This window comes from Erinaceus europaeus, chromosome 14 (assembly GCF_950295315.1).
Source record: "Erinaceus europaeus chromosome 14, mEriEur2.1, whole genome shotgun sequence".
Classification (NCBI taxonomy): domain Eukaryota; kingdom Metazoa; phylum Chordata; class Mammalia; order Eulipotyphla; family Erinaceidae; genus Erinaceus; species Erinaceus europaeus.
The window spans coordinates 65,995,995-66,019,755 of record NC_080175.1 but is presented as its reverse complement, the minus strand read 5'-3'; the positions used below and the strand labels follow the sequence as shown (position 1 = coordinate 66,019,755).

General features: G+C 39.8%; 1 protein-coding gene across 1 annotated transcript; it reads right to left on the bottom strand.

Moving 5' to 3' along the window:
• Positions 1 to 15,865: 15,865 nt before the first annotated feature.
• On the bottom strand, positions 15,866 to 18,042 carry LOC103108860 (TBC1 domain family member 23-like). Its single transcript, XM_060171951.1, has one exon. It carries the CDS (start codon positions 18,032 to 18,034, stop codon positions 16,244 to 16,246), a length of 1,791 nt encoding a protein of 596 aa, XP_060027934.1. The 5' UTR covers positions 18,035 to 18,042; the 3' UTR covers positions 15,866 to 16,243.
• Between the last annotated feature and the right edge of the window lie 5,719 nt (positions 18,043 to 23,761).

The following is a 23,761-nucleotide window of genomic DNA, read 5'->3' as shown; positions in this document are numbered from 1 at the left end:
TCTGAAATCCAGGTCTTTGATCCATTTGGAGTTGATTTTTGTTTCTGGTGAGATAAAGTGGTTCAATTTCATTCTTCTGCATGTTTCAACCCAGTTTTCCCAGCACCATTTATTGAAGAGAGCCTCCTTTTTCCATTTAATTATTTGGGTCCCCTTATCAAATATTAGATGCCCATAGGTGTTGGGAGTCTTGGCAATTTTTTTTTTGCCATCTCAGAGCTGGGGGATCCAATGTAGCTATATTATAATGAGACAAGTGTGGCAGAATTGGTATCTTAATTCAGTGTCGTTAAAAGAAGTCTGACTCTACTCTGGTGGTGAAGACTGGAATTATACCCCCGTTGTATGACAATCTTGCTAATCATTATTAAATCACTAATAAAAATCATTATCAAAATTTAACAAAAGAAGTCTGATTCTATGATGACATATTTCTAGCATCAGGTAGCAGCTTTATTTGATGTGTTGCTGCTCTGCTCAATTATGCACACTTTTATTCTGTCAGACAGATAGGTATTACACACCAACTATGTGACAAAGTACTGGTAATTGGTATAACCAGTAAAGCATATGTTAAGAGTTACAGTCCTTAAGTTTTCATTCATTTTCATCTGGACCATATATCAAGATAGGAGTTACTTATAGGAATCACAAAATGTGGGCTTAGTACTTTGGTAATTGTGGGATCTACATAGGGAAAATATCCTTCTGGTGTTTGAACACTCCCAGTTTTCTTTTTGGTCCTAATTTCTTAGAAACAGCAATGTTAGGAATATTAGGAAATAAAAACTAAGAGGTGAGAGTGGGAAAGTCTGAAAGCTATTTTGAATAATTCCAGTGCCCTTAAGAGGAGAAAAACAACTGCTCTAAGTTCCAATTCTGTGGCTATGTGGTCTGTTAATGACTATGCTTAATGATTTTGTGAGATGTATTTAGGTGACAAATAACTTTTAGAATATTCAAAACTCAAAGTTGGCATAACTATTTTAATAATTTTTGATTCTAATGAATTGTTTATTTTGCCTTTCAACTAATGAAGTAGGTTGTAGAGTACTATAGAAGAAGTACTCTTTTAAATAGTTCTGTTGCTTTATTTTCTTTGTTTTAAACTTTTCTATCATTTTATTGGTGGGGCATTAATAGTTTATAGTACAGTTGATGATACATGGGTGATTTCTCATCTTACTGCGACAGGTATTTGCAAAATACTCACTCCCGACTTGAGTCCTTTTCCATCATCAAAGACTAGGACTCCAGTCCATTCCCTTTCCCTCCTTCCTTAGAGCCTTATGCTTTGTTGCAATGTTCTTTTTAAGAGGAGATTTTTATCGCAGTTATCCTGTCTCCTTTTTTCTCTCTGTTTTTTTACACTTTGTAAATTTACAAAAATCTTTTTTATAAAAAAATCTTAGTGGTACAGGTCTTGGACTATAATGTCAGAGGAAGACCTAGAGGAGGTTGAGTTGTTCTGTGAAAAATGTGAAATATTACACATGTACAAATTACTGTATTTTATTGTTGAGTGTAAACCATTAATCCCTCCAATAATGAAAAAAACCCCAGAAAAAATCTTAGTGGTTTATAAATAAACTAAAAAATGAACAACATAATAACCCTGGAGGCAAAAAAAAAAAAAAAGAACAACATACTGGTTTCTTTCTTAGATGTTAGCTTTATGAAAATTAGAATACTTGTTTGGAAATAGATTCTATAAAGGATAAGTAGTATAGAAGAGATGCAAATTTTCACAGTATTTCTATATAAAATTGAGGCAAATTCCAGCATGACTTGGCAGTCCTAGAGGATATTTTCTACATGAGGGAGAAACTAACTACTGCATAACTCCTACCCTCCTAGGGTATGCCCCCAGCCAGACTTACCCTTCTGACTTTCTTGACCCAGTATAACTTATAATCAGAGGGGAATTTCCTGTCTTTTCAGTGACTTTCTAGACAGAAATGGGAGAACCCAGAAAAAATTCTGAAAATATAATATTTCTTTCCGGCAATTACATTTCCCTCCCTATATTTCTCTGAGCAATAAATTGCATTTTGGGTCAACAACTATAGAATACTATTTTCTCCTTTCCCATAAGCTCACACTGGAATGTATATGTTCATTGTAACTGAGGACAAAGACTACAAATGCTGTTTTTTATTCATATGGGTTCCCTTGGATAAGTATAATAAAGGCACTAAGAGTATCAAATTTATACATGTTCCAATTTTCTTAATATTTAAAAATGGAGTATATTGTACACATTGGAGAGTCACCTGGAAATTTACTTCAAATTTCCACTATCTCATGTAGAAACAGATACCATCATATTGCTTTTCTAAAAAGTGAAAAAGAGAAGTGACAAGTGTTCACATGCATCATTGGTTAGAAAACTCAAAAGGACTGGCATGTGTGCCTGTTGTGTATGTGAATAAGAGGGAAAACAAAAGAAGAGAAAGAAGCTTGAAGGAGGATAATGGAAACTTTTATAAAATTTATCTTGTATATACCTATATATAAAACAAGTTTTAGCCCAAGTAGTACAAAGTAGAAAAATGACTATAAAGTAAAGCAAAGGATAAAGAGATTGGGCGTATAGGACAGAAATTGAAAACTTTATAGTTATGTTTTTATTTTCTAAACTAAAGGAACTGGCTCTGAACACAAACTTTTCTTTCTTTTTTTTTTGTAATCAGGGTGAAAAGTTTTATTTTTTTTAATTTTTTTTAAAATTTTTTATTTAAGAAAGGATTAGTGAACAAAAGCATAAGGTAGGAGGGGTACATCTCCACACAATTCCCACCACCCAATCCCCTAACCCACCCCCTCCCATGGTAGCTTTCCCATTCTCTATCCCTCTGGGAGCATGGACCCAGGGTCGTTGAGGGTTGCAGAAGGTAGAAGGTCTGGCTTCTGTAATTGCTTCCCCACTGAACATGGGCGTTGACTGGTCGGTCCATACCCCCAGTCTGCCCCTCTCTTTCCCTAGTAGGGTGTGTCTCTGGGGAAGCTGAGCTCCAGGACACATTGGTGGGGTCTTCAATCCAGGGAAGCCTAGCCAGCATCCTGGTGGCATCTGGAACCTGGTGATTGAAAAGAGAGTTAACATATGAAGCCAAACAATTTGTTGAGCAATCATGGATCCCAAGCTTGGAATAGTGGAGAGGAAGTGTTAGGGAGGTACTCACTGCAAACTCTAGTGTAATCCTGCTTTCAGGTATATATTTTGCAGTAGTTTATGGATACGTGTGCACATAAGCTCTCTCTCACAGAAGCTGGTGTATATCTAGGTTATGGGACTTTGTTAGAAAGTGAACTACCTGAGATGAAATTTGAGTGTACTATAAAAGGAAAGGTCTCACCCGAGTAATGAAGCTGAAGGGTTGTCATTCCACACGTGAAGTCTCTGGATACAGTCTGAGGTGAAGCATGTTGAGATGGCAATCGTTGCTTTGGTTAGGTTGTGATCGGCGGATGCAATATTATTTGGTTTGGATTGGGAGATTCATACGGGAAAGTGGACCCTATCCAAGGGTGCCAGGACTGGGGGAAGTAGGGGCTCTATAGTGAAGATGTGAGGTTCCTGCTGTCTTAGGGTTCAAAAAGACAATCAATAGTTAATATTATTATCACATTATTTGTTAATTGGGTTAACTTTGAAAAGTCCCTTAGTTATGGTTTGCTGTACAGTACCCAGTATCTTGTATATAGCTGTGCTATTGGAAGCTTCTAATCTACTTGGTCTAGGCTTTTGAGAGAGTCCGCATATCAAATACGTAGCCTATATATTAAAAAGATTCAGTTTGTCTTTTGAGAAACTTTGAGACATACAATTGATTTCCCCCTCTCATATTAATTAACTACTGATTTATATGTCTACATTTTGCTAGGAGTGTACATAAACACCATTCCCACCACCAAAGGACTGTGACCCATCCCTCCTGCCCACTCCCACCCCCCACTGGCCCAGGAAGCTACATGTCTACCCCTCACCACTGGGTTTTTACTTTGAGGCCCTACTTACAATTTGATCAGGTCCTGCTTTTAGTTTCCCTTTCATATCTTCTAAGTCAGCGTCTGTTGATGAGTGGGATCATCCCATACTCATCTTTATCTTTCTGACTTAGTTCACTTAACATAATTCCTTCTAGCTCTGTCCAAGATGGGTCAGAGAAGGTGGGTTCATTGTTCTTGATAGCTGCATAGTATTCCATTGTGTATATATACCACAGCTTTCTCAGCCACTCATCTGTTGTTGGGCACCTGGGTTGCTTCCAGGTTTTAGCTATTATGAATTGTGCTGCTATGAACATAGGAGTACACACCTCTTTTTGGTTGGGTGTTATGGAGTCCTTGGGGTATAACCCCAGGAGAGGAATTATTGGGTCATATGGAAGGTCCATGTCTAGCCTTCTGAGAGTTTTCCAGACTGCTCTCCACAGAGGCTGTACCAATTTACATTCCCACCAGCAATGTAAAAGGGTTCCTCTGTCCCCACATCCTCTCCAGCATTTGTTGCTGCTGTCCTTTTTGATGTATGCCATTCTTACAGGAGTGAGGTGGTATCTTAGTGTTGTCTTAATTTGCATTTCTCTGACAATCAGTGACCTAGAGCAGTTTTTCATATGTTTGTTAGCCTTTTGGATCTCCTCTGTGGTGAATGTTTTGTTCATTTCCTCTGCCCATTTTTGGATGGGGTCATTTGCTTTTTTGGTGCTAAGTTTGCTGAGCTCTTTATATATTTTGGTGATTAGTTTCTTGTCAGATGTCTGGCATGTGAAGATCTTCTCCCATTCTGTGAGGGGTCTCTCTGTTTGTTTAATAGTTTTTTTGGCTGTGCAGAAGCTTTTCAATTTGATGTAGTCCCATTGGTTTGTTTCTGCTTTGGTCTTCCTTGCAATTGGGTTTGATTCATCAAAGATGTCCTTGAGGTGTATGTGGGAAAGTGTTTTACCAATGTTTTCCTCTAAGTATTTGATTGTTTCTGGTCTGACATCTAGGTCTTTGATCCATTTGGAGTTGATTTTTGTTTCTGGTGAGATAAAGTGGTTCAATTTCATTCTTCTACATGTTTAAACCCAGTTTTCCCAGCACCATTTATTGAAGAGAGCCTCCTTTTTCCATTTAATACTTTGGGTCCCCTTATCAAAGATTAGATGCCCATAGGTGTTGGTGAACACAAACTTTTAACTTAATTTATGAACTATATTTTTATTTTTTCCTTTACTTAAGTGTCAGGATGGTCACACTCTTGCTAAAAAGAATTTAAATTAGTGTGAAAAATTACAGTAGTATTAGATCAATGAGTTAGGCTAGAATTATTATCTAAAGAGTTTTAAATTATATAAAGTAAATCTATTCTAACAATTTTTTAATTTCCTAAATCACAGAAATAGGTTCTGATTAGAAACTTTTAATTTATTAATTGTATTAATTTTTTGTTTTCCTTTATTTAACTGTCAAGAAAATCTGCTGCTAGAAATAACTCATATTAACAAAATAATTTGTAATCATACCAGATTGGTGAGTTAAAAAAAAAACTCATCCTCTAAAGTTTTAAATTACATAAGTTGAATCTATTCAAATAACTTTATGTAAAATAGTGAAAAATAGAGTAGCTAAAGGCACAGTTCCAAGAGAGAAACACTTCAAGTATAAGACTATTCACTTCATATTTAAAAAAGTATTAGTAGTTTTGTTTTCAGAGAGAAAAATTAATTTCCCAGGATAAATAGTTCTGTGATTTTTAAAGTGTTACAAGTGAATGAAACAGATGCTATGTTTGATGTTTGTTCACAGATACATAACATATTAATAAACCCAAACAAAATTTTCCTCTTTTTTCCTTTTGAATAGTAATAACAATAACAATAATATTCTCATGCTTCTAGGAACATTCCTAAAATAGACTTTCTAGCTTCTACCCACCCTTAAATTCTTTATTCCTATGCAGCTATCAAGAACAATGAACCCACCTTTACTGACCCATCTTGGACAGAGCTAGAAGGAATTATGTTAAGTGAACTAAGTCAGAAATATAAAGATGAGTATGGGATGATCCCACTCATCAACAGAAGTTGAGTAAGAAGATCTGAAAGGGAAACTAAAAGCAGGACCTGACCAAATTGTAAGTAGGGCACCAAAGTAAAAACCCTGTGGTGAGGGGTAGACATGCAGCATCCTGGGTCAGTGGGGGGGTGGAAGTGGGTGGGAGGGATGGGTCACAGTCTTTTGGTGGCGGGAATGGTGTTTATGTACACTCCTAGTCAAATGTAGTCATATAAATCACTAGTTAATTAATATGAGAGGGGGAAAATTAATTGTATGTCTCGAAGTTTTTCAAAACACAAACTGAATCTTTTCAATATATAGGCTGTGTAATTGATATGCAGACTCTCTCAAAAGCCTAGACCAAGTAGATCAGAAGCAACCAATAGCACAGCTATATACAAGATACTGGGTACTGTACAGCAAAACCTAACAAAAGGACTTCTCAAAGTTAACCCAATTACCAAATAATGTGATGATAACATTAACTATTGATTGTCTTTTTGAACCCTAAGACAGTAGGAACCTCACATCTCCACTATAGAGCCTCTACTTCCCCCAGTCCTGGAACCCTTGGATAGGGCCCACTTTCCCATATGCCTCTCCCAATCCATATCAAATAATATTGCATCTGCCGATCACAACCTAAACAACATAATGATTGCCACCTCAACATGCTTCACTTCAGACTGTGTCCAGAGACTTCACGTGCGGAATGACAACCCTTCAGCTTCATTACTCAGGTGAGACCTTTCCTTTCATAGTATTCTCTAATTCCATCTCAGGTGGTTCACTTTCTAACAAAGCCCCCAAAACTTAGATATACACCAGTTTCTATGAGAGAGAGCATATGTTCACACGTATCCGTAAACTACTGCAAAATATATACCTGAAAGCAGAAGTACACTAGAGTTTGCAGTGAGTACCCCCCCCCCCCAACACTTCCTCTCCACTATTCCAAGCTTTGGGTCCATGATTGCTCAACAATTTGTTTGGCTTCGTATGTTAACTCTCTTTTCAGTCACCAGGTTCCAGATGTCATCAGGATGCCGGCCAGGCTTCCCTGGACTGAAGACCCCACCAATGTGTCCTGGAGCTCCACTTCCCCAGAGACCCACCCTACTAGGGAAAGAGAGAGGCAGACTGGGAGTATGGACTGACCAGTCAATGCCCATGTTCAGCGGGGAAGCAATTACAGAAGCCAGACTTCTATCTTCTGCAACCCACAATGACCTGGGTCCATGCTCCCAGAGGGATAGAGAATGGGAAAGCTATCAGGGGAGGGGGTGGGATATGGAGATTGGGTGGTGGGAATTGTGTGGAATGTACCCCTCCTACCCTATGGTTTTGTTAATACTTTCTTAAATAAAAAATTTAAAAAAATTAAAAAAATTCTTTATTCCCATCTACTCTATTCCTACTTTATGGGTCCTGTTCATTAAACATTTTTTCCTGCCTTATATTGTACTACATTTGAGCCACCAAGTTGCAGATGATACTACATTTTCATTCTGATCTTCCTGGTCAGTTGACCTCACCAATGTGTCTGGGAAACTCTCTAGACCTCTACCCCTCACTAGGGAAAGATAGGAACAGGTTGGGTGTATGGATCAAGGCCCATGTCCAATGGGGAAGCAGTTATGGAAGCCAGAACTCCTACATTCTGCACCACAAAAAGAATTTTGGTTCATACTCTTGAGTGGTAAATGTTAGGGACAGATCATCAGAGGGCTCTGAACTCCAGTTCCATTAGTAATAGATGTAGACTTGATTTAGAAAGGAAGAAAAGGAAGGGCCATAGGAAACCCCCCCCACAAAAATATAGATATAGTTATACAAATAATTGTCAACCCATGACTGTAAACTTGGGAGAACCATTGTAGTTTCCAGTGGTGAATGAGACACAAAACTCTGGTGGTGGGAATGGTGTTTAATTATACCCTTGTTATCTTGTAATTTTGTAAACCAGCATTAAATTGCAAATAAAAATATAAAAAATAATTAATGGCTTTTGTCACATGTCTAGCTAGTCTTTTTCTCATGACTATTTTTCCATTATGTTTCTTTAATTTAAACTTTATTTTTTATTTAGTAGAGACAGAGTGAAATCAAGATGGAGGGGGGAGATAAAAAGGGAGAGAGAGAGACAGAAACCTGTGGTATTGCTTCACCTCTTGGGACGATTTCCCCCTGTATGTGGAGACTGGGGGCTTGAACTCATGTACTTGTGCATGGTCATACGTGCACTTAACCAGGTTCATCACCATCCTGTCCCCATCTTGAATTTTGTGTACCTAATAAATCTGCATTTTGATAGAACACCCCCCACCACCAAATAAAAAAAAATTACCACAGCCATCCCAAGCTTTAGCAGCTACCATCATAAAGAATCAGCAGCAATTAACATTGAAATAAGACCCTCCACTAGCAAAATATTAAAAAATGCTCAAAGACCAGATGGTCAGCTAAACTTTTATTTATCTGACAACAAAGGACTCTTTAAAATTGCCACCAGGATTATTGTTGGGACTCTTCTTCTTCTAGTGTTTGCCCTTCTTCCGTAGCCAGTCAACAGCGTCAGGTTGAGCCTGATGTAAAGTTTCGAGACCTCCTTTAAATCTGGAGAGGTGGCAGTCGTTGACTATGTGGGTCATAGTCTGTCTGGAGCTGCAGGGGCAGTTCTCTGTACCTGAAAGATAAATGCATTGACCCCAGGGGCCATTACCTCCCTACTCTATTTTATCTTTTTGATAGAGACAGAGAAATCGAGAGGGAAAGGGTAGGTAGAGAGGAAGAGAAAAAGAAAGACACCTGTAGCACTGCTTCACTGCAACTGAAGCTCTCCCACCACCCTACAGATGGGGACTGGCAACTTGAACCCTAGTTCTTGCTCATGGTAATGTGTGCTATCTACCAAGTATGCCACCACTGTTCCTTATAATCTAATTAAGATATATATGTATTTATATATGACATGCTATTGAACACTTATAATTACATTACAGTATAGATCTACTTTTTACATACACTGTGTAACCAAGAAATTCATGAGATACTAGTCTTATTGTAGTGGTCTAGAGTCATATAGGCGATGTCATGATGGTGTCTATATTAAACCCACTGGTTACTTGGTTTGTCCTTCAGTGTGTCCTGGTTTTATCTATCATGGAATGCTATTAACCTTTCATATTGCAGAATTTAGAGTATAATTGTCATACATTCACTATTATGTATATATTTGGAGATGGGGACCTTGCATATATGCAATTTCACTGCTTCAGGCCATATTTTTTTACTCAGGTCAGGAGGAAAAAGAGAATTAGGAGGAGACACCATACTACTAAAGTTTCTTCTGTTGCCACAGCACCTCCCATATGCCTCTGGGACTCAAACTAGGGTTATAGGCAGGGTGATTCAGACACCCTGCCCTGTGAGCTATCTCTCTGGCCCCAACTTATTCTTTAAACCACTTACTAAATATTGAGATCTTCAGTAGGTTACCACAGGGTGTATACCAGTCATAAGGATAGAAATAAATTCTCTTCATGCAGAGCATTCTTATATTAAAAATTAGTATGAAGGAAAATTTTTGGAAATAATTTTATTTATAAAAAAGAAACACTGACAAAAACCATAGCATAAAAGGGGTATAACTCCACACAGTTCCCACCACCAGAACTCCGTATCCCATCCCCTCCTCTGATAGCTTTCCTATTCTTTAATCCTTTAGGAATATGAACCCAAGGTCATTGTGGGGTACAGAAAGCAGAAGGTCTGGCTTCTGTAATTGCTTCCCTGCTGAACATGGGTGTTGACAGGTCAATCCATACTCCCAGCCTGCCTCTCTCTTTCTTTAGTGGGGCAGGGCTCTGGGCACTGGGGCTCCAGGACACATTGGTGGGGTCATCTGCCCAGGGAAGTCTAGTTGGCATCATGGTAGCATCTGGAACCTGGTGGCTAAAAGAAGAATAAACATATAAAACCAATCAAATTGTTGACTAATCGTGAACCTAAAGGCTGGACTACTGCAGCTGAAGATTTAGGGGGTCTCCATTTTGAAGATAGCTTAGTAGGCTTATTTTAGTTAGATTCCAAAGAGCCCATGACTATACTGGTTTTTTCCTGAGCCTGACCTCTAAATGCAGGTAGACTCAAGTTATTGTCTAGGGAAATGATGTCATGGCTGGAAAAAGGGCTAGAAAGCTGGATCAGTGAAGAGAGTAGCTTCCAAATGTGGGAAAGGTATTATCAATATTGTTGACTGTAGACCCCACTGATTTGATCTGGAGCCTATTATCAGCTTAGCTGCATCACTGTAGGTCTGAGCTCACATTCTGTGGTCATGAGTAGGAACGTTCCAAGCTGTCCTAATATTTGAAAAATGTAAATATTGACAAGACCATAGGATAAAAGTGGTAGAATTCCACACAATTCCCACCACCAGAACTCGTATCCAATCCCCTTCCTTTATAGCTTTCCTATTCTTTAACCCTCTGGGAGTATCGACCCAGGGTCCTTATGAGGTGCAGAAAGCAGAAGGTCTGACTTCTGTAATTGCTTCTCGGCTGAACATGCACATTGGCAGGTTGATCCATACTCCCAGCCTGTCTCTCTCTTTCCTTAGTGGGGCAGGGCTCTGGGGAGGTGGGCCTCCAGGACAAGGGCTAGAGTTGAAGCCCCCAGTCCCCACCTGCAGGGGAGAAGCTTCATGAGCAGTGAAACAAGTGATGCAGTTGTCTTTCTGTCTCCTTATCTTCCCCTTCCAAATTTCTATTAATAAATATAAAGAATAATAATAATTAGAAAAAAAAAGCTGCCCAGAGCAGTGGTTCTGTTGTGTAGGCACAGATGCCTCAGAAATAACCCTGATGGAAATAACCCTTATGGCAATAAAAAAAAAATCTTGTTTTGTCATGTGCACTGTTCAGGTTCGAGACTGGTACCCACCATACAGAAGGAAGCTTTTGTGCTCTAGTTTTTTTTTTTCTCTTTGTATTTCTGCCTCCTTGTCTTGCTCTTTCTATCTGAAATAGTTTCATTTCTTTTTTTAAAAAAGAATAAATAATGCAAGCTTTGGAGTGAGTGAGGGAAGTGTAATAGGAAGTAGGTGAGGAGGGTATCTAAGTCTAAGTAGGCACTGTTTCATTATGGACTTTATACTGACTCACTGCAGACTATTGTGTACTTTTGCTTTCAGGTATATATTTTGCCTAACTTATGGATACATATGAACATATGCCCTATCTCATGGGATCTGGTCTATATCTAGGTTTAGGACTTTGTTAGGAAGTGAACCATCTGGAATGGAATGAGGAAGATGGGTCCTAAAATGGGGGCAGCTTGGAATGTTCCTACTCATGACCACAGAATGTGAGCTCAGATCTACAGGGATGCAGAGGTCACATAGGCTCCTAAGCTGAATACAGGCCCCAGATCACATCAAACTGATGGGGTTTATAGTCAACAATATTTACAAACTTTTCCCACATTTGGGAGCTACTCTCTTCCCTAATACAGATTTCTGGTTCTTTTTCCTGCCATGAAATCATCTCCTCAGACAATAACTTGGATCCACCTGCATATCAGATTTCAGGCTCAGGAAAAAAATAGTATAGACATAGGCCCTTTGGAATATAACTAAAATAGACCTACTAGCTATCTGCAAAATGGAGACCCCCCAACTCTTCATCTGAACTATTCCAGCCTTTAGGTCCATGATTGTTCAACAATTTGTTTGGCTTTGTATGTTAACTCTCTTTTCAGCCACCAAGTTCCAGATGTTAGCATGATGCCTACCAGATTTCCCTGGATAGACAACCCCACCAGTGTGTCCTGGAGCCCCACTTCCCCAGAACCCCACCCCACTAGAGGAAGAGAGAAGCAGGCTGGGAGTATGGATCAACCTGTCAATGCCCATGTTCAGTGGGGAAGCAATTACAGAAGGCAGACCTTCCACCTTCTGCACCCCACAATGACCTTGGGTTCATACTCCTAGAGGGATAAAGAATAGGAATGTTATCAGGGAGGGGATGGGATACAGAGCACTGGTGTTGGGAACTTTGTGGAGTCGTACCTCTATTATCCTATTGTTTTGTTAATGTTTCCTTTTTATAAAAAAAAATAATAATAATAATAAAGACTAAGCCCAAAACATGAGAAAAAGAGAATAAATAATGCTGGCCATAATATCATGAATCAGTATAGGAATGGAGAGTGTATATAACAGTATAAAAGATCCCTAATTTCAGAACTGGCTCTAGAGAGTATTAGTGTTTATTAAATAAGTCAGGCTGAGAAGGACAGGCACTATGATTTCACTTTTGCTTTCTGGTATATATTTTGCCCTAATTTATGGATAAATGTGAACATATGCCCTATCTCATGGGACCTGGTCTATATCTAGGTTTTGGGACTTTGTTAGGAAGTGAACCACTTGGAATGGAATTAGATAATCCTATGTGAAAAGAAAGGTCTTACCTGAGTAATGAGGCTGAAGGGTTGACATTCCATGCCTGACATCTCTGGACACAGTCCAGAGTGAAGCACGCCAAGGTGGTACTTGTTGTGTTGATTAGGTTGGGATCGGCAGATGCAATATCATTTGGTATTAATTGAGAGAAGCATGTAGGAAAGTGAGCCCCACCCTAGAGGTTCCAGGACTGGGGTAAATATAGGCTCTTTAGAGGAAGCAGGAGGTTCCTGCTGTCTTAGGATTTAAGAGGATAATAGATAGTTGTTGCTATAATCAAACTATTTGGCAATTGGGCTAACTTTGAAATATCTCTTTGTTAGGATTTGCTGTATAGTACACAACATCGCCATTTATGACCTTTGGCATTATTTATATATAGCTGTGTCTTATAGAGTAACCTGGCTTTATATCTTAACTCTTTTTCAGCCACAGGTTCCAGATACTACCTGATGCCAACCTGACTTCCATGGGCAGATGACCCCACCAAGGTGTCCTGGAGCCCTGCTTCCCCAGATCCCTGCCTAACTAGGGAAAGAGAGAGACATGCTGGATGTATGGATCGACCTGTCAACAACCATATTCGGGGGAAGCAATTATAGAAGCCAGACCTTCCACATTGTGCACTTCCACAATGATCCTGGGTCCTTACTTGCAGATCATTTTTTAATAGCTCCCCCTACCCACCAAACTCTTATGTGGTTGAAATGCCTCCTTTACAGACCACATGCCCCTTCCCAGACTAGGCTAACCCTCACTTTCCATGTTCTTCTACAACCCTGTGGCTCATATTTGAACTTCTCTCATTGTATTCATCATACTATTAGTAAATATCACTTCACTTGTTTCTGTCTGAGAGTCACAAGCTACTTGAGGGCAGTGGCAGATGTTCTTTATCTTTCAGCCACAATCTTTACAATTTAATAGGATAAATATGTTAATGCATCCACCGATAGTGTAGTTTTTATTGGAAGAGGCCGAGTGAAAAAGGAAATCTTCACTTTGAAAGAGAACAGGAAGGCTCAATTCTTAAGTTACCACTAACAAGTTTGTTATAGGAACTAAACAGAAAGAATTACCATGAACTTGGGTGGCTGCTTTAGGCTCAGAGCTTTTGGAACCCTGGGATTCTTTTTAGTCCACTTCTGATGTCAGCCACAGTTTAGGGAACATTCCTAGGGACCTTGGATTCATTTCCTGCTGGTGGCTCTGTTATGTTTTTGTGGCAGTTGGCTCAAAGAAGTGCAGACTGGAAGTGGCAAGAATTTTTGTCCCTGTGAGCAATTCTTAACCAAGGAGGATGGAAACTATTGAGAAAATGCTTCAGCTCCTGTTCTTTAAGAGGGTGAACTGATTCTCTGAGGTTTTCAATTCTCTTTTAAGGGATCTTGAAAAAATAAAAGCCTCCATTTTGATAAAGCAGCTTTCTATTTCTTCCCCTTCTGACCATGTCACTCCCTCATTTCTACATGGTATCTCATCTCAAACAAACCATCTTCTCCCATACTCAAGTTCCTACTTTAGACTCTGCTGTCAGGGAGACTCAAACCAAGGTACCGGTGTAAGTGGCAGAGGCAAAAAGGAAAAAAAAATCCTTATCAAAATAGACTACACGTTAAACAGAGCAATTTCCTTTCCTTTTGTTTAGCCTTCTTACTCCACACTCTGCCTCAGACACTGCCTTTTTAAATACCCAGCAATATCACATATAAAATGCTAGTTTGAATTCTATTTAGTAATCAAAAATTATAGAAACTTTGAACTTTTTTGTGGTGATAGAAAGGCAAGGAAGAGAAGTAGTAAGGGATACCACAGCACGGAAACTTCCTTCCATGTAGAGGGACCAGGTTCAAACGTAGGTCACATAAAAGAAAAGCAACACACTATCCAAGTGAGCTATTTAGCCAGCCTTGCTAGAAACTGAAAATAACAGCTTTTCAAGATGTGTTTTACGTATTTTACGGTTGGAGAGATAACACACCAAGAAGAATGCATGCTTTGCTGTGCATGAGGTCCAGGTTCAAATGCTCACCTCATATGGGGGCTGCATGGAGCTCCAGTGTGTGCTATTTCTTTTTTTCTTTTTTTTACTGGTATATTTACATTTTTAATTTATAAACAGTAACACATTTTTACATTATTATGAAAAAAGTCTTATGAGACAGGCAAAAAATGAGATTTCAGGATATTTTTCTAAAGGAGATGCAAAAAAAAAAAAAAACCCAAAAAACAACCCAATACAGTGGTCACCACGGAGTTGTAAATATGGAGTATTGCACTAAGCACACTTCCATGCGGATGTCTTCAGCCAGTCCACCTTTGATTGAAATTCTACACTAAGGGATTTTGGATCATGACTTCTGTCCGCTTGATTCTAGTAAGTCAATCAAAGTAATGGAGCCCAAGCAGGGCACAGCTGGGCGTCTCTTCTAACCGAGTGGCCTGCTGACCATCTGCGGCCTCCAGGACTTCCAGAGAAGTTATCCCATGGCCCTACAGGTGTGCCCAGACCTGTGTGTGTGTGTGTGTGTGTGTGTGTGTGTATGTTAGCCAACAATGTCTAATACAAACCTCAATAAATTAAACTGAGAAAGTGACAAACAGGAGAGGGGGGGATTTACTTTTCACTTCTGTTAAGAAAACAAAGTTCTGAACCAGTGGAGCTTTAGTAAGTAAGAAAAGGCAAAAACCAAGGAGAGAGAAATTCTAGGAAGTGAGGATAAAAACCTGTTAACAGAGCTCTCTGGTTATCTAGCTTTCACTCACGTGGATATTCGTGTGGCCACGGACCACAAGCTCAAGGTGGAGAAACCCACATGTGCTCAGCGGCTGCTTGGTCAGAGAAGACCAGGACCCCAGTATTCAGAGAGAGAGAGAGAGAGAGAGAGAGAGAGAGAACTGTGCCGCAGTGCCGCTGACTCCGCACCCACACACGGTGGTGCTCTTGGCTGCTCCACAGAAACCATGGAGGAGGAGGAGGTGTTCAGACTGTTAGTACACAGTACAGATGGTTTAGAAATGCCAAAACGTCTCACTTGCTGGCCTGCATCTGAGCTGGCTGGAATCTTCTCTGCACTGGGAAGATCTCAGCTGTTAGACACAGACACGGCCACTTCCTCACTGATCAATGTGATACTCTTTAGTTTCTGCTACTGTTCACTGGGTACAACTAGACGCAGCGACCAAAGGAGTCCTATATCTGTTGTAGTGAAACCATTGCAAACAGAAGTGTGTGCTGTTCTTAAGTCTAAGTAATGCATATTCCCTTCAAACAGCTCTTCAGAATAGAACTGCTTTCTGTATCCACACTTCATAAGGGGCAGGGGCAGTTACTCAAAGTCACTTAATAGCTGACATTTATAGTGAATCATTTTATAAAACCAAAAAGGCAAAATAATTTTTTTAAAAATTGTTAAACTGTCCAGAGAGTGATTATAGTAGTTCACACTTTCAGACTGACAATCCAAACATCCTCATGAACAAACATCTCCGCTTAGTATTCAGCTGAGAAAGTAGCTCTGTGTTTCTTTTGGTTGCACTGATTCCTTTGAAAAATAATCCTCATTCATATTAACTTTCCAAAGCGTCCAACACTTTCATGATCTGCTGCTTTATGGCTTTGGTTGCATCTCCTGCATTCGGGATCAAATACCTTTCAATGGCCAAGATCTCTATCCCCGAAGCACTGCTGTTCCCATACTTGAAAGTAATTAGTTCAGGATGCTTTTTTTAAGATGTGATTTTAACTACTGAATTTAGTGCTTGTCGAGACTGTATGTAGGCCAATCCTTTCTGGGAGAGAATCTCCCGTAAGCAATACATGTGCGTCGCGGTGACCAGCAGGTGACTAGGAAACATGTGTCCACTTTCTTTCACTTCTTTACAAGGAAAATGGTGTTTGATGTCGGGCTTGTTTATCCAAGTCTGAATGTTCACGACCTCTTTCCTGTCATCGTCTGACACTGAAGAACTGCCAGTCTCATCTGTGTCGTACTCCTCTTCGTCGCCAATGCTGAACACGGGCTTCACGCCGCGGTAAGGCTTGCCCACCCGGTCACTGCTGCTCACGTGCCGCTCAGTACGTGTTCTGTCTGGCCAAGGAAGATTGAAAGACATTCGGTCCACAGGAGTTGATGTGTTCTCAATGAAACTGATAACTTTTTCCCTGACATTAACGGATTTTGTCTTGAGAGCAACAGTCATCTTATTTACTAGAGATTTCATTCCTCTATCATTGGAGCCATTAGAAGATTCACCCTGCAGGAAGTGTGCGAGCACCATGTTCGTGTACATGTCCTCCTCCTCCAGGCCGCTCCCCATGAAGCACAGGTGCTCCCAGCCCGCCACAGAGCCCGACTCGATGGACTGCTTCTGGGCCTCTAGCAGGGACGTGGCTGACTGCGCGAACTCCGAGGGGCTCTGCAGCATCAGATCTGAATCTAGGTGGAACGCAGTGGACAGATGGCCAGCATTATACTGTTCTGCAGGGCGGCAGTCAACCACAAAGAACCAGACTCCATCCCCTTGAAACTGGTTTGCTTGAAGGATCTCCGGCACTGACACAGCCAGACAGAGAGCCTGACTCAGGTCTGAGTCGTCATCCTTAATCCCCAACAAAGTGCTACCAAAGAGATGGTGGTTATCCTTCCTAAAGGAAGCTGGTGTTCTGCTGCAGTAATACTGAGCCAGGGAGAAAAGGTCTTCTGCGTCTTCCAGATTTAAACTGCATGGAGTGTTTTCTAAAAACTTGATGACGTCCTCCCTGCTGTCACACTCTTGTGCTAAAATCACTTCTTTTGCATTAACAAGGATTATCAGCATTAAGAAGTAAATAAAAAATGGATCTGCTTGCTGAAGATACCCATCCCATATTGCCTGAGTGACTTCAGTGGGGCAGTAGCACGCAAAAAGGCTTCCGAGCCAGTTGAGTGCATAGGAGTCTGGAGTGACTTTCTTTGTATCAAGAAAAGAACATAGCTCAGGCTCATGGTATTGGATGAGTAATCGAAAAAGATGGAATGGTCTCCCCTTCAGCGAGCAATCTCTGTAGATGTATCTGTTCATGACTGCGTAGAAGCAGTTGTACAAGTCGCTGCGTGGCAGCTGGAGATGCACCAAGGGCTTGAGTAGATGCAGCCAGCCACGTGAGGCACAGTACTGGACGCTGCGCGACTTACAGTAGAAGGTGATCACAGACTCGACGTCCAGGAGAAGCTCTGCTGCCTTTTCTTCCGGCACTGCAAGTCGCTCCAGAAATGACAGACAATCTTTGTGAATAGTGTCTTGTTCTGGCAAGTCTAAAATGCCATCCCATGAGGCCAAACTATCACCTTTTCCTGCAACACCGAGTGCAATCTTCCAAACTTTGGCCCTTAGGTCAGCAGGCAATGGTCTCCCTTGAATTATATTTCTTAAAGTTTCAAGGTCACAACCTCCTGCTTCCAGAGCATCTTCAAGATCGTTCTCCCAGCTGTCGCCGCCCGACGTTGGCAGCAGCAGCACTTCTTCTCCTTCCGCCATTGCTGTTGACGTCCCAGTGTGTGCTATTTCTCCCCTTCCCTCTGGCTATTTCTGTTAGAACAAAAAAGTGCTTTAGGGTGGTGAAAATGTTCATCACATATGAAGCTCTGCATAAATAAATAAATTACAGCACATTTGCCTATACATATGTATGGTTTCCCAGTTTTTTTTATCTTAACTTTTTTTTTATTAGTGATTTTTTATTAGTGACTGACAAGATTGTAGGATAAGAGGGGTACAATTCTATATAGTTCCCAACACCAGAGTTCTGTGTCCCATCCTTCATGAGAAGCTTCCCTATTCTTTATCCCTCTTGTATATGGACCAAAGATCATTATAGGGTGCTGAAGATGGAGTTCCGGATTCTATAGTTGCTTTTCCACTGGACATGTATGTTGACAGGCTGATCCATACTCCCAGCTTGTTCCTATCTTTCCCTAGTGAGGTAGGGTTCTGGGAAGGTGGGGTCTAGGATTTGATTATGAGGTCATCTGTCCAAAGAAGTCAGGTTGGTGTCATGGTAGCATCTACAGCTTGGTGGCTGAAAAACATTAAGATATAAAGCAGGCTGAGAAAGTTGGAATGGAATACTACTTAGCTATTAAGAATAATGAACCCATCTGACCCATCTTGGATAGAGCTAGAAGGAATGATAATAAATGAGATAAGTCAGAGAGAGAAAGATGAGTCTGGGATGATCCCACTCATAAATAGAAATTGAGAAAGAACAGAAAGGGAAATGCAAAGTAGAATTTCACAGGAGTATTACACCTGAGTAAAAAAACTCTGAGTGGAGGGTGAGAGTAGATTTTCAGCTTCATTAGAAGGGGTGTGTGTGTAATAAAAATATATAAAATAGGATGAATTATTTAACAATCAAGAACCTAAAGGTAAGAATAGAACAGATGAGATTTGGGGTCTTCATGTTGGATTCCAAGTGGCCCATGACTACTAGTTTTTGCCTGAGCCTGATAGCTAACATGCAGTTGGACTGAAAGTATTGTCTGGGAAGATGGTATCAGAGTTGAGAATAGGACTTAAAAGCTGGATCAGGACAGAGAGTAGCTCCCAAATATGAGAAAAGTATATTTATACTGTTAACTGTAAACCGCATCGATCTGACCTAGGGCCCATGTAGATATAAAATTCTTACATGATCTCAAGTTCAAAATATTCCCATGGCTCCGTCACCATGGGATTTTGTACAAGAAGTAGGAAATCCAGATTGTAGTAAATTTCTCATAAAATATGAGGGTCAGGTTTCCACCAACAGTCTTTCATCAACAGTCAAGTAGAGCTCAGATAATTGGGAAGGGTTTCTCACCCTTCCATGATAGGTGTCTACACATCACTTTCACCCTCCAGGTTAAGTCCTCTTTCACTATCATTTACTGGGTCTCCAATCCTCTCTCAACTGCTCCATTGGCCTCCACACCACTTCCTGCACCAGACCACATCTAATCCAACTTTCACCCTGTGTTTTGCCTTTCTTACCTTGTTTCTTAAATTTCATCTGTAAGTAAGATCATATGGTATTTATCCTTCACCTCTTGGCTGATCTCACTTAAAGGGATTCTATAAAGTGGAATGGAAAATTATTAATATCAGAAGAGATGATTTTTATTTGCATGTTTTTTTTTTTTTTTTTTTTTTTTTTTTTTTACCAAACTACATATCTTTGAGTTGGATTTATAATGGTGCCTTGGCTGTCCTTCTGATGTTATATTATGAGGTCAAGACAGTCTAGCTAAAATTCTAATTTCTGAGGGTAGGTGTGGTGGGAAAAAGATAGAGATCATAAGTCTAACTTAATAGTGATCTTTTAGATTATTTCTCTGAGTACTTTTGCAGCCTCACTCTATTATTTCTCTTTCCTTTATGGGACTCAGTGACACATAAACTAGAAATTTGATTATAGATTCACAGGTTCTTGGGGTCCTGTTTATTCCAACCTCCTCTATTCTATGTGCCCTCTTCTTTCAAGTTGGTAAATTTCTCTCCATTCTACTGTTGATGCTGCTCATTTTTTCACTTGTTAGAGTTTTCAGTTTTAAGTTACCACTTGATTCCTGGCTACACATTTGTAATTCTTGAGTGAGGTTTTCTGTCTGTGCTATTTTTTCCAAGATTATTCTTTTATTAGTTATTTTATATTGATTTACAAAATTTCATGTCATAAGGGGTATAATTCCACACCAGAGTTCTGACTACCCAGCCCCTCTGTTGCAAGCCACTGCATTTCTCCCAATGTTGCAGATATGGGTTAGCTATCATCTCTACAAATATATGTTTACATTTTTGTATAATTGCCTCATTTTTTTTCCAGGTCAAGTCCTGTCCTCTCCTCAAAGCCACACATGGCCATATTACTACTTTTAAATGTCCCTCTCTTTTTCCTCCTCTCTGTGTCCCAAATGGAGCTGGAGTACAGAGCCCTCTTATCCTCTTCCTCCTATCACTTCTCCCCCACTAGGAGTATGGAACTTGTTTTGGGGGTGCAGGAGGCAGGAGTTGTGGTTTTTATAATTGCTTCTCCACCAGACATGAGCAGTGGCAGGTCAACTCATACCTCCAGCCTGTTTCTACCTTTCCATAGTGGGGTAAAGCTATGGAGAGACAAGATTCTAGGACACATTAGTGAGGTTTTCTGTCCAGAGAAGTCAGGATGGAATCTCAGTAGTATCTACAACTTGATGCTAGAGAGGTGGCAAGATATAAAGTGAGACAAAATGGTTAATGAACTGGAACCAAAAACTAAGAACAGAGCAGATGAGATTAGGGATCATAGAATGGAAGAAAGCTGGGAAGTATACTTTAGGCATGTTTCGAGGGGCCCACAACTATGGTAGTTTTTGCTTGAGTTTGATAGCTAACATGAAGTTGGATAAAACTATTGTGGGAGAAAATGGTGTCAGAGTGGAGAAAAGGGTTAGAGAGTTGGATTAGCGTAGAGAGTAGCTCCCATTCTTGAAACAATTCTACAGATAAATTAACTGTTTACTTCCATGCAACTGACCCAAGGCATATATATATATATCACCAGAGCCTGTGCAACCTCTGAGTCCCTATTGGTCTGAGCTCACAGCTCATGGTCATAGCTAGGAGCATTGTAGGTTGCACTCATTTCAGGATCAGTCTTCCTTGAGTGGCAGGGCAAGATAGGCAGTCCCTACCTATAGCTTGTTTTTTATTTTATTTTGCTTATTTATTTTTGAATAGAGACGGAAAAAATAGAGAGAGAGAGAGAGAGAGGGAGAGGGAATGGTGGAGGTGGAGGGGAAGAGGGAGGGGGAGGGAGAATGAGAGGGAGAGGGCATGCAGGGCTGATGTGTTACCACTTGACTATATCTCTGTCTCTAATTCTTCTCTGAAACCACACTGATGAAAGTTGAAATGGGTGGGAGTCTGGGCGTTCTACTTGGTCTTTGCTGGTGAGAGGCAGGGTGCTGGGGTGCGGGGAGCACACCTTCATCTTTCTGCAATGTTGAGCTTCAACACTGTAGTTATTTTCTAAAAGCTCCCTCTCATGTTGGGATGTTCCTTTTGAACAAAGGCTTTACTTTGCCTTTTGTTTCATTTTGTTTTGTTTGATGCTCATTGGTATTTCTGAATTTCTGCCTTTTCTAGAAAGCATTCTGGGAAATATGGGTCAGAGAAAATCTCCAGTCCCAGGAACTTACATTGTCTTTCCATTGGTTCTGATGTTACACTGTGACTTTCCGTGATTATTTGTTAAATTATGTCAGATGAATTTCTAAATGTTTATTTATTTTAAAGAAAATTTATGTATAGTAATGAAATATAAATATAGATAAGTATATATAGTATGTAGATCATTGGTAGCTATATAGGTGATGATAGGCAGATAGATAGATAGATAGATAGATATGTAGATAGGCAGATAGATAGGGTCCAATCAGAATACTACTCAACTCTGACATACCATGACGCTGAGAATTGAAGCTGGGGCCTTTAGGGGATACAGCATTCTGTCCTATTATGCTACTCTTGTGTTATCTTCTTGATTCTAAAAATATCTAGACATGTTTCTAAAGATATCGATATAGAGTCACAGATAATCTTACTGGAAATAAGAGAGATTACATTGTAGCCCCAGAAACTGACTTCAACTGACCTTAGAGGGTGTGACTGATAGAGGTTGACATATGTTGGTTGACTAATTCACAGTTCATGAGTATTCCTGATCTATAATCAGTATTCTTTCCTCTGTTTACCATTTAGAGTCTTAAATTTATTTTACTGGGGGCGGAGCCAAGATGGTGACTTGAAGGCAGCTGCTTTTCAGCCACCAGGTTCTAGATGCTAGTAGGATGCGACCAGACTTCCCTGGACAGACAACCCCACCAATGTGCCTTGGAGCTCTGCTTCCCCAGAGCCCTTCCCCACTAGGGAGAGAGAGAGACAGGCTAGGAGTATGGATTGATCAACATTGCCCATGTTCAGTGGGGAAGCAATTACAGAAGGCAGACCTTAAACCTTCTGCATCCCACAATGACCTTGGGTCCATACTCCCAGAGGGTTAAAGAATAGGAAAGCTATCAGGGGAGGGGTTGATATATGGAGGTCAGGTGGTGGGAATTGTGCGAAGCTGTACCCCTCTTATCCTATGGTTTTGTCAATGTTTCTTTTTTTTATAAATAAAAAGTTAAAAAAATTATTTTACATATAATGTCCTGAATTAGTTTTCAGTGTAATAAATATTATAGCTACTCTATTTTTTGAAGTAGACATTTCTCTTGTATGTTTACAAAATATTTTGTTTATTTTATTTTAATGCTATCTATCATCTTTCTACCTATCTACCTCTATTTATCGTCAATCAATCAGTCATCTATCGTCGTCGTCATCATCATCATCATCATCATCATCATAATCATCATCATCATCATAGAAAAAGACCAGAGCACTGTTTAGCTCTGGTTTATTTTCTTGTGTTGGTGACTGAACAAGGGATCTTGGACCTCAGGCATGAAAATCCTTTGCATAATCATATGTTGCATATGTTCTTAGCCTCTCTCTAGTATGTTTTAAAAATAAAATGGCATAGAAGAATAACTCAAAACTACCCCCATACAGCCAGCTATTGGTATTTTGGAGACTCAGAAGACTGTTACTAGACTCTTTAATCATTGTTTGGTCATCTGCTTTTTGAAAAAAATGAACTACTCAAAGGAGTGTCTGGCTGCATTATGGGTGTGCTCTTTGCTGCTGTGGTTGCTACTGTGTTACATTCCATTCTCCCACTTTACCCTTAAGTCTGTATGCATGCTCCCCCCACGTACTTCATCTATGTCCTTCTCAGGATCTATCTCTGCACCATTCTTAAAAATTGTATGAAAGTTCTTTATAGTCTGGAAAATGAGTGTCAAATGGGATACAAATGAATTCAATTACGCCATAAATTACATGCTCTAGTATTTGTACCAATCAAGCTTAAATTGATCATTGAGTCATTTTATTTTGAGTGGGTTTATTTGAATTTGACAAAACGACTTCCTCACAAGAGAAAATTTTGATTCTTTTTTTTAAAAAAAAGGAAAAAAGAAAAGAAACTGCTGAACATGATATATTACCGAATAGTAGAGAAAAAAACTAAATAATATTGGCAATAATAGGATGTATGAAAGATATCTCAGTTTAAATACTGTCTCTGTCTGGTTAAAAATTGCTTGCATAATTATTTTAATTCAAATGGCTCAATAGTCA

Excerpts from the sequence above, each read along its gene's own strand:
- LOC103108860 (XM_060171951.1), bottom strand. The coding sequence starts at position 18,034 with ATGGCGGAAGGAGAAGAAGTGCTGCTGCTGCCAACGTCGGGCGGCGAC.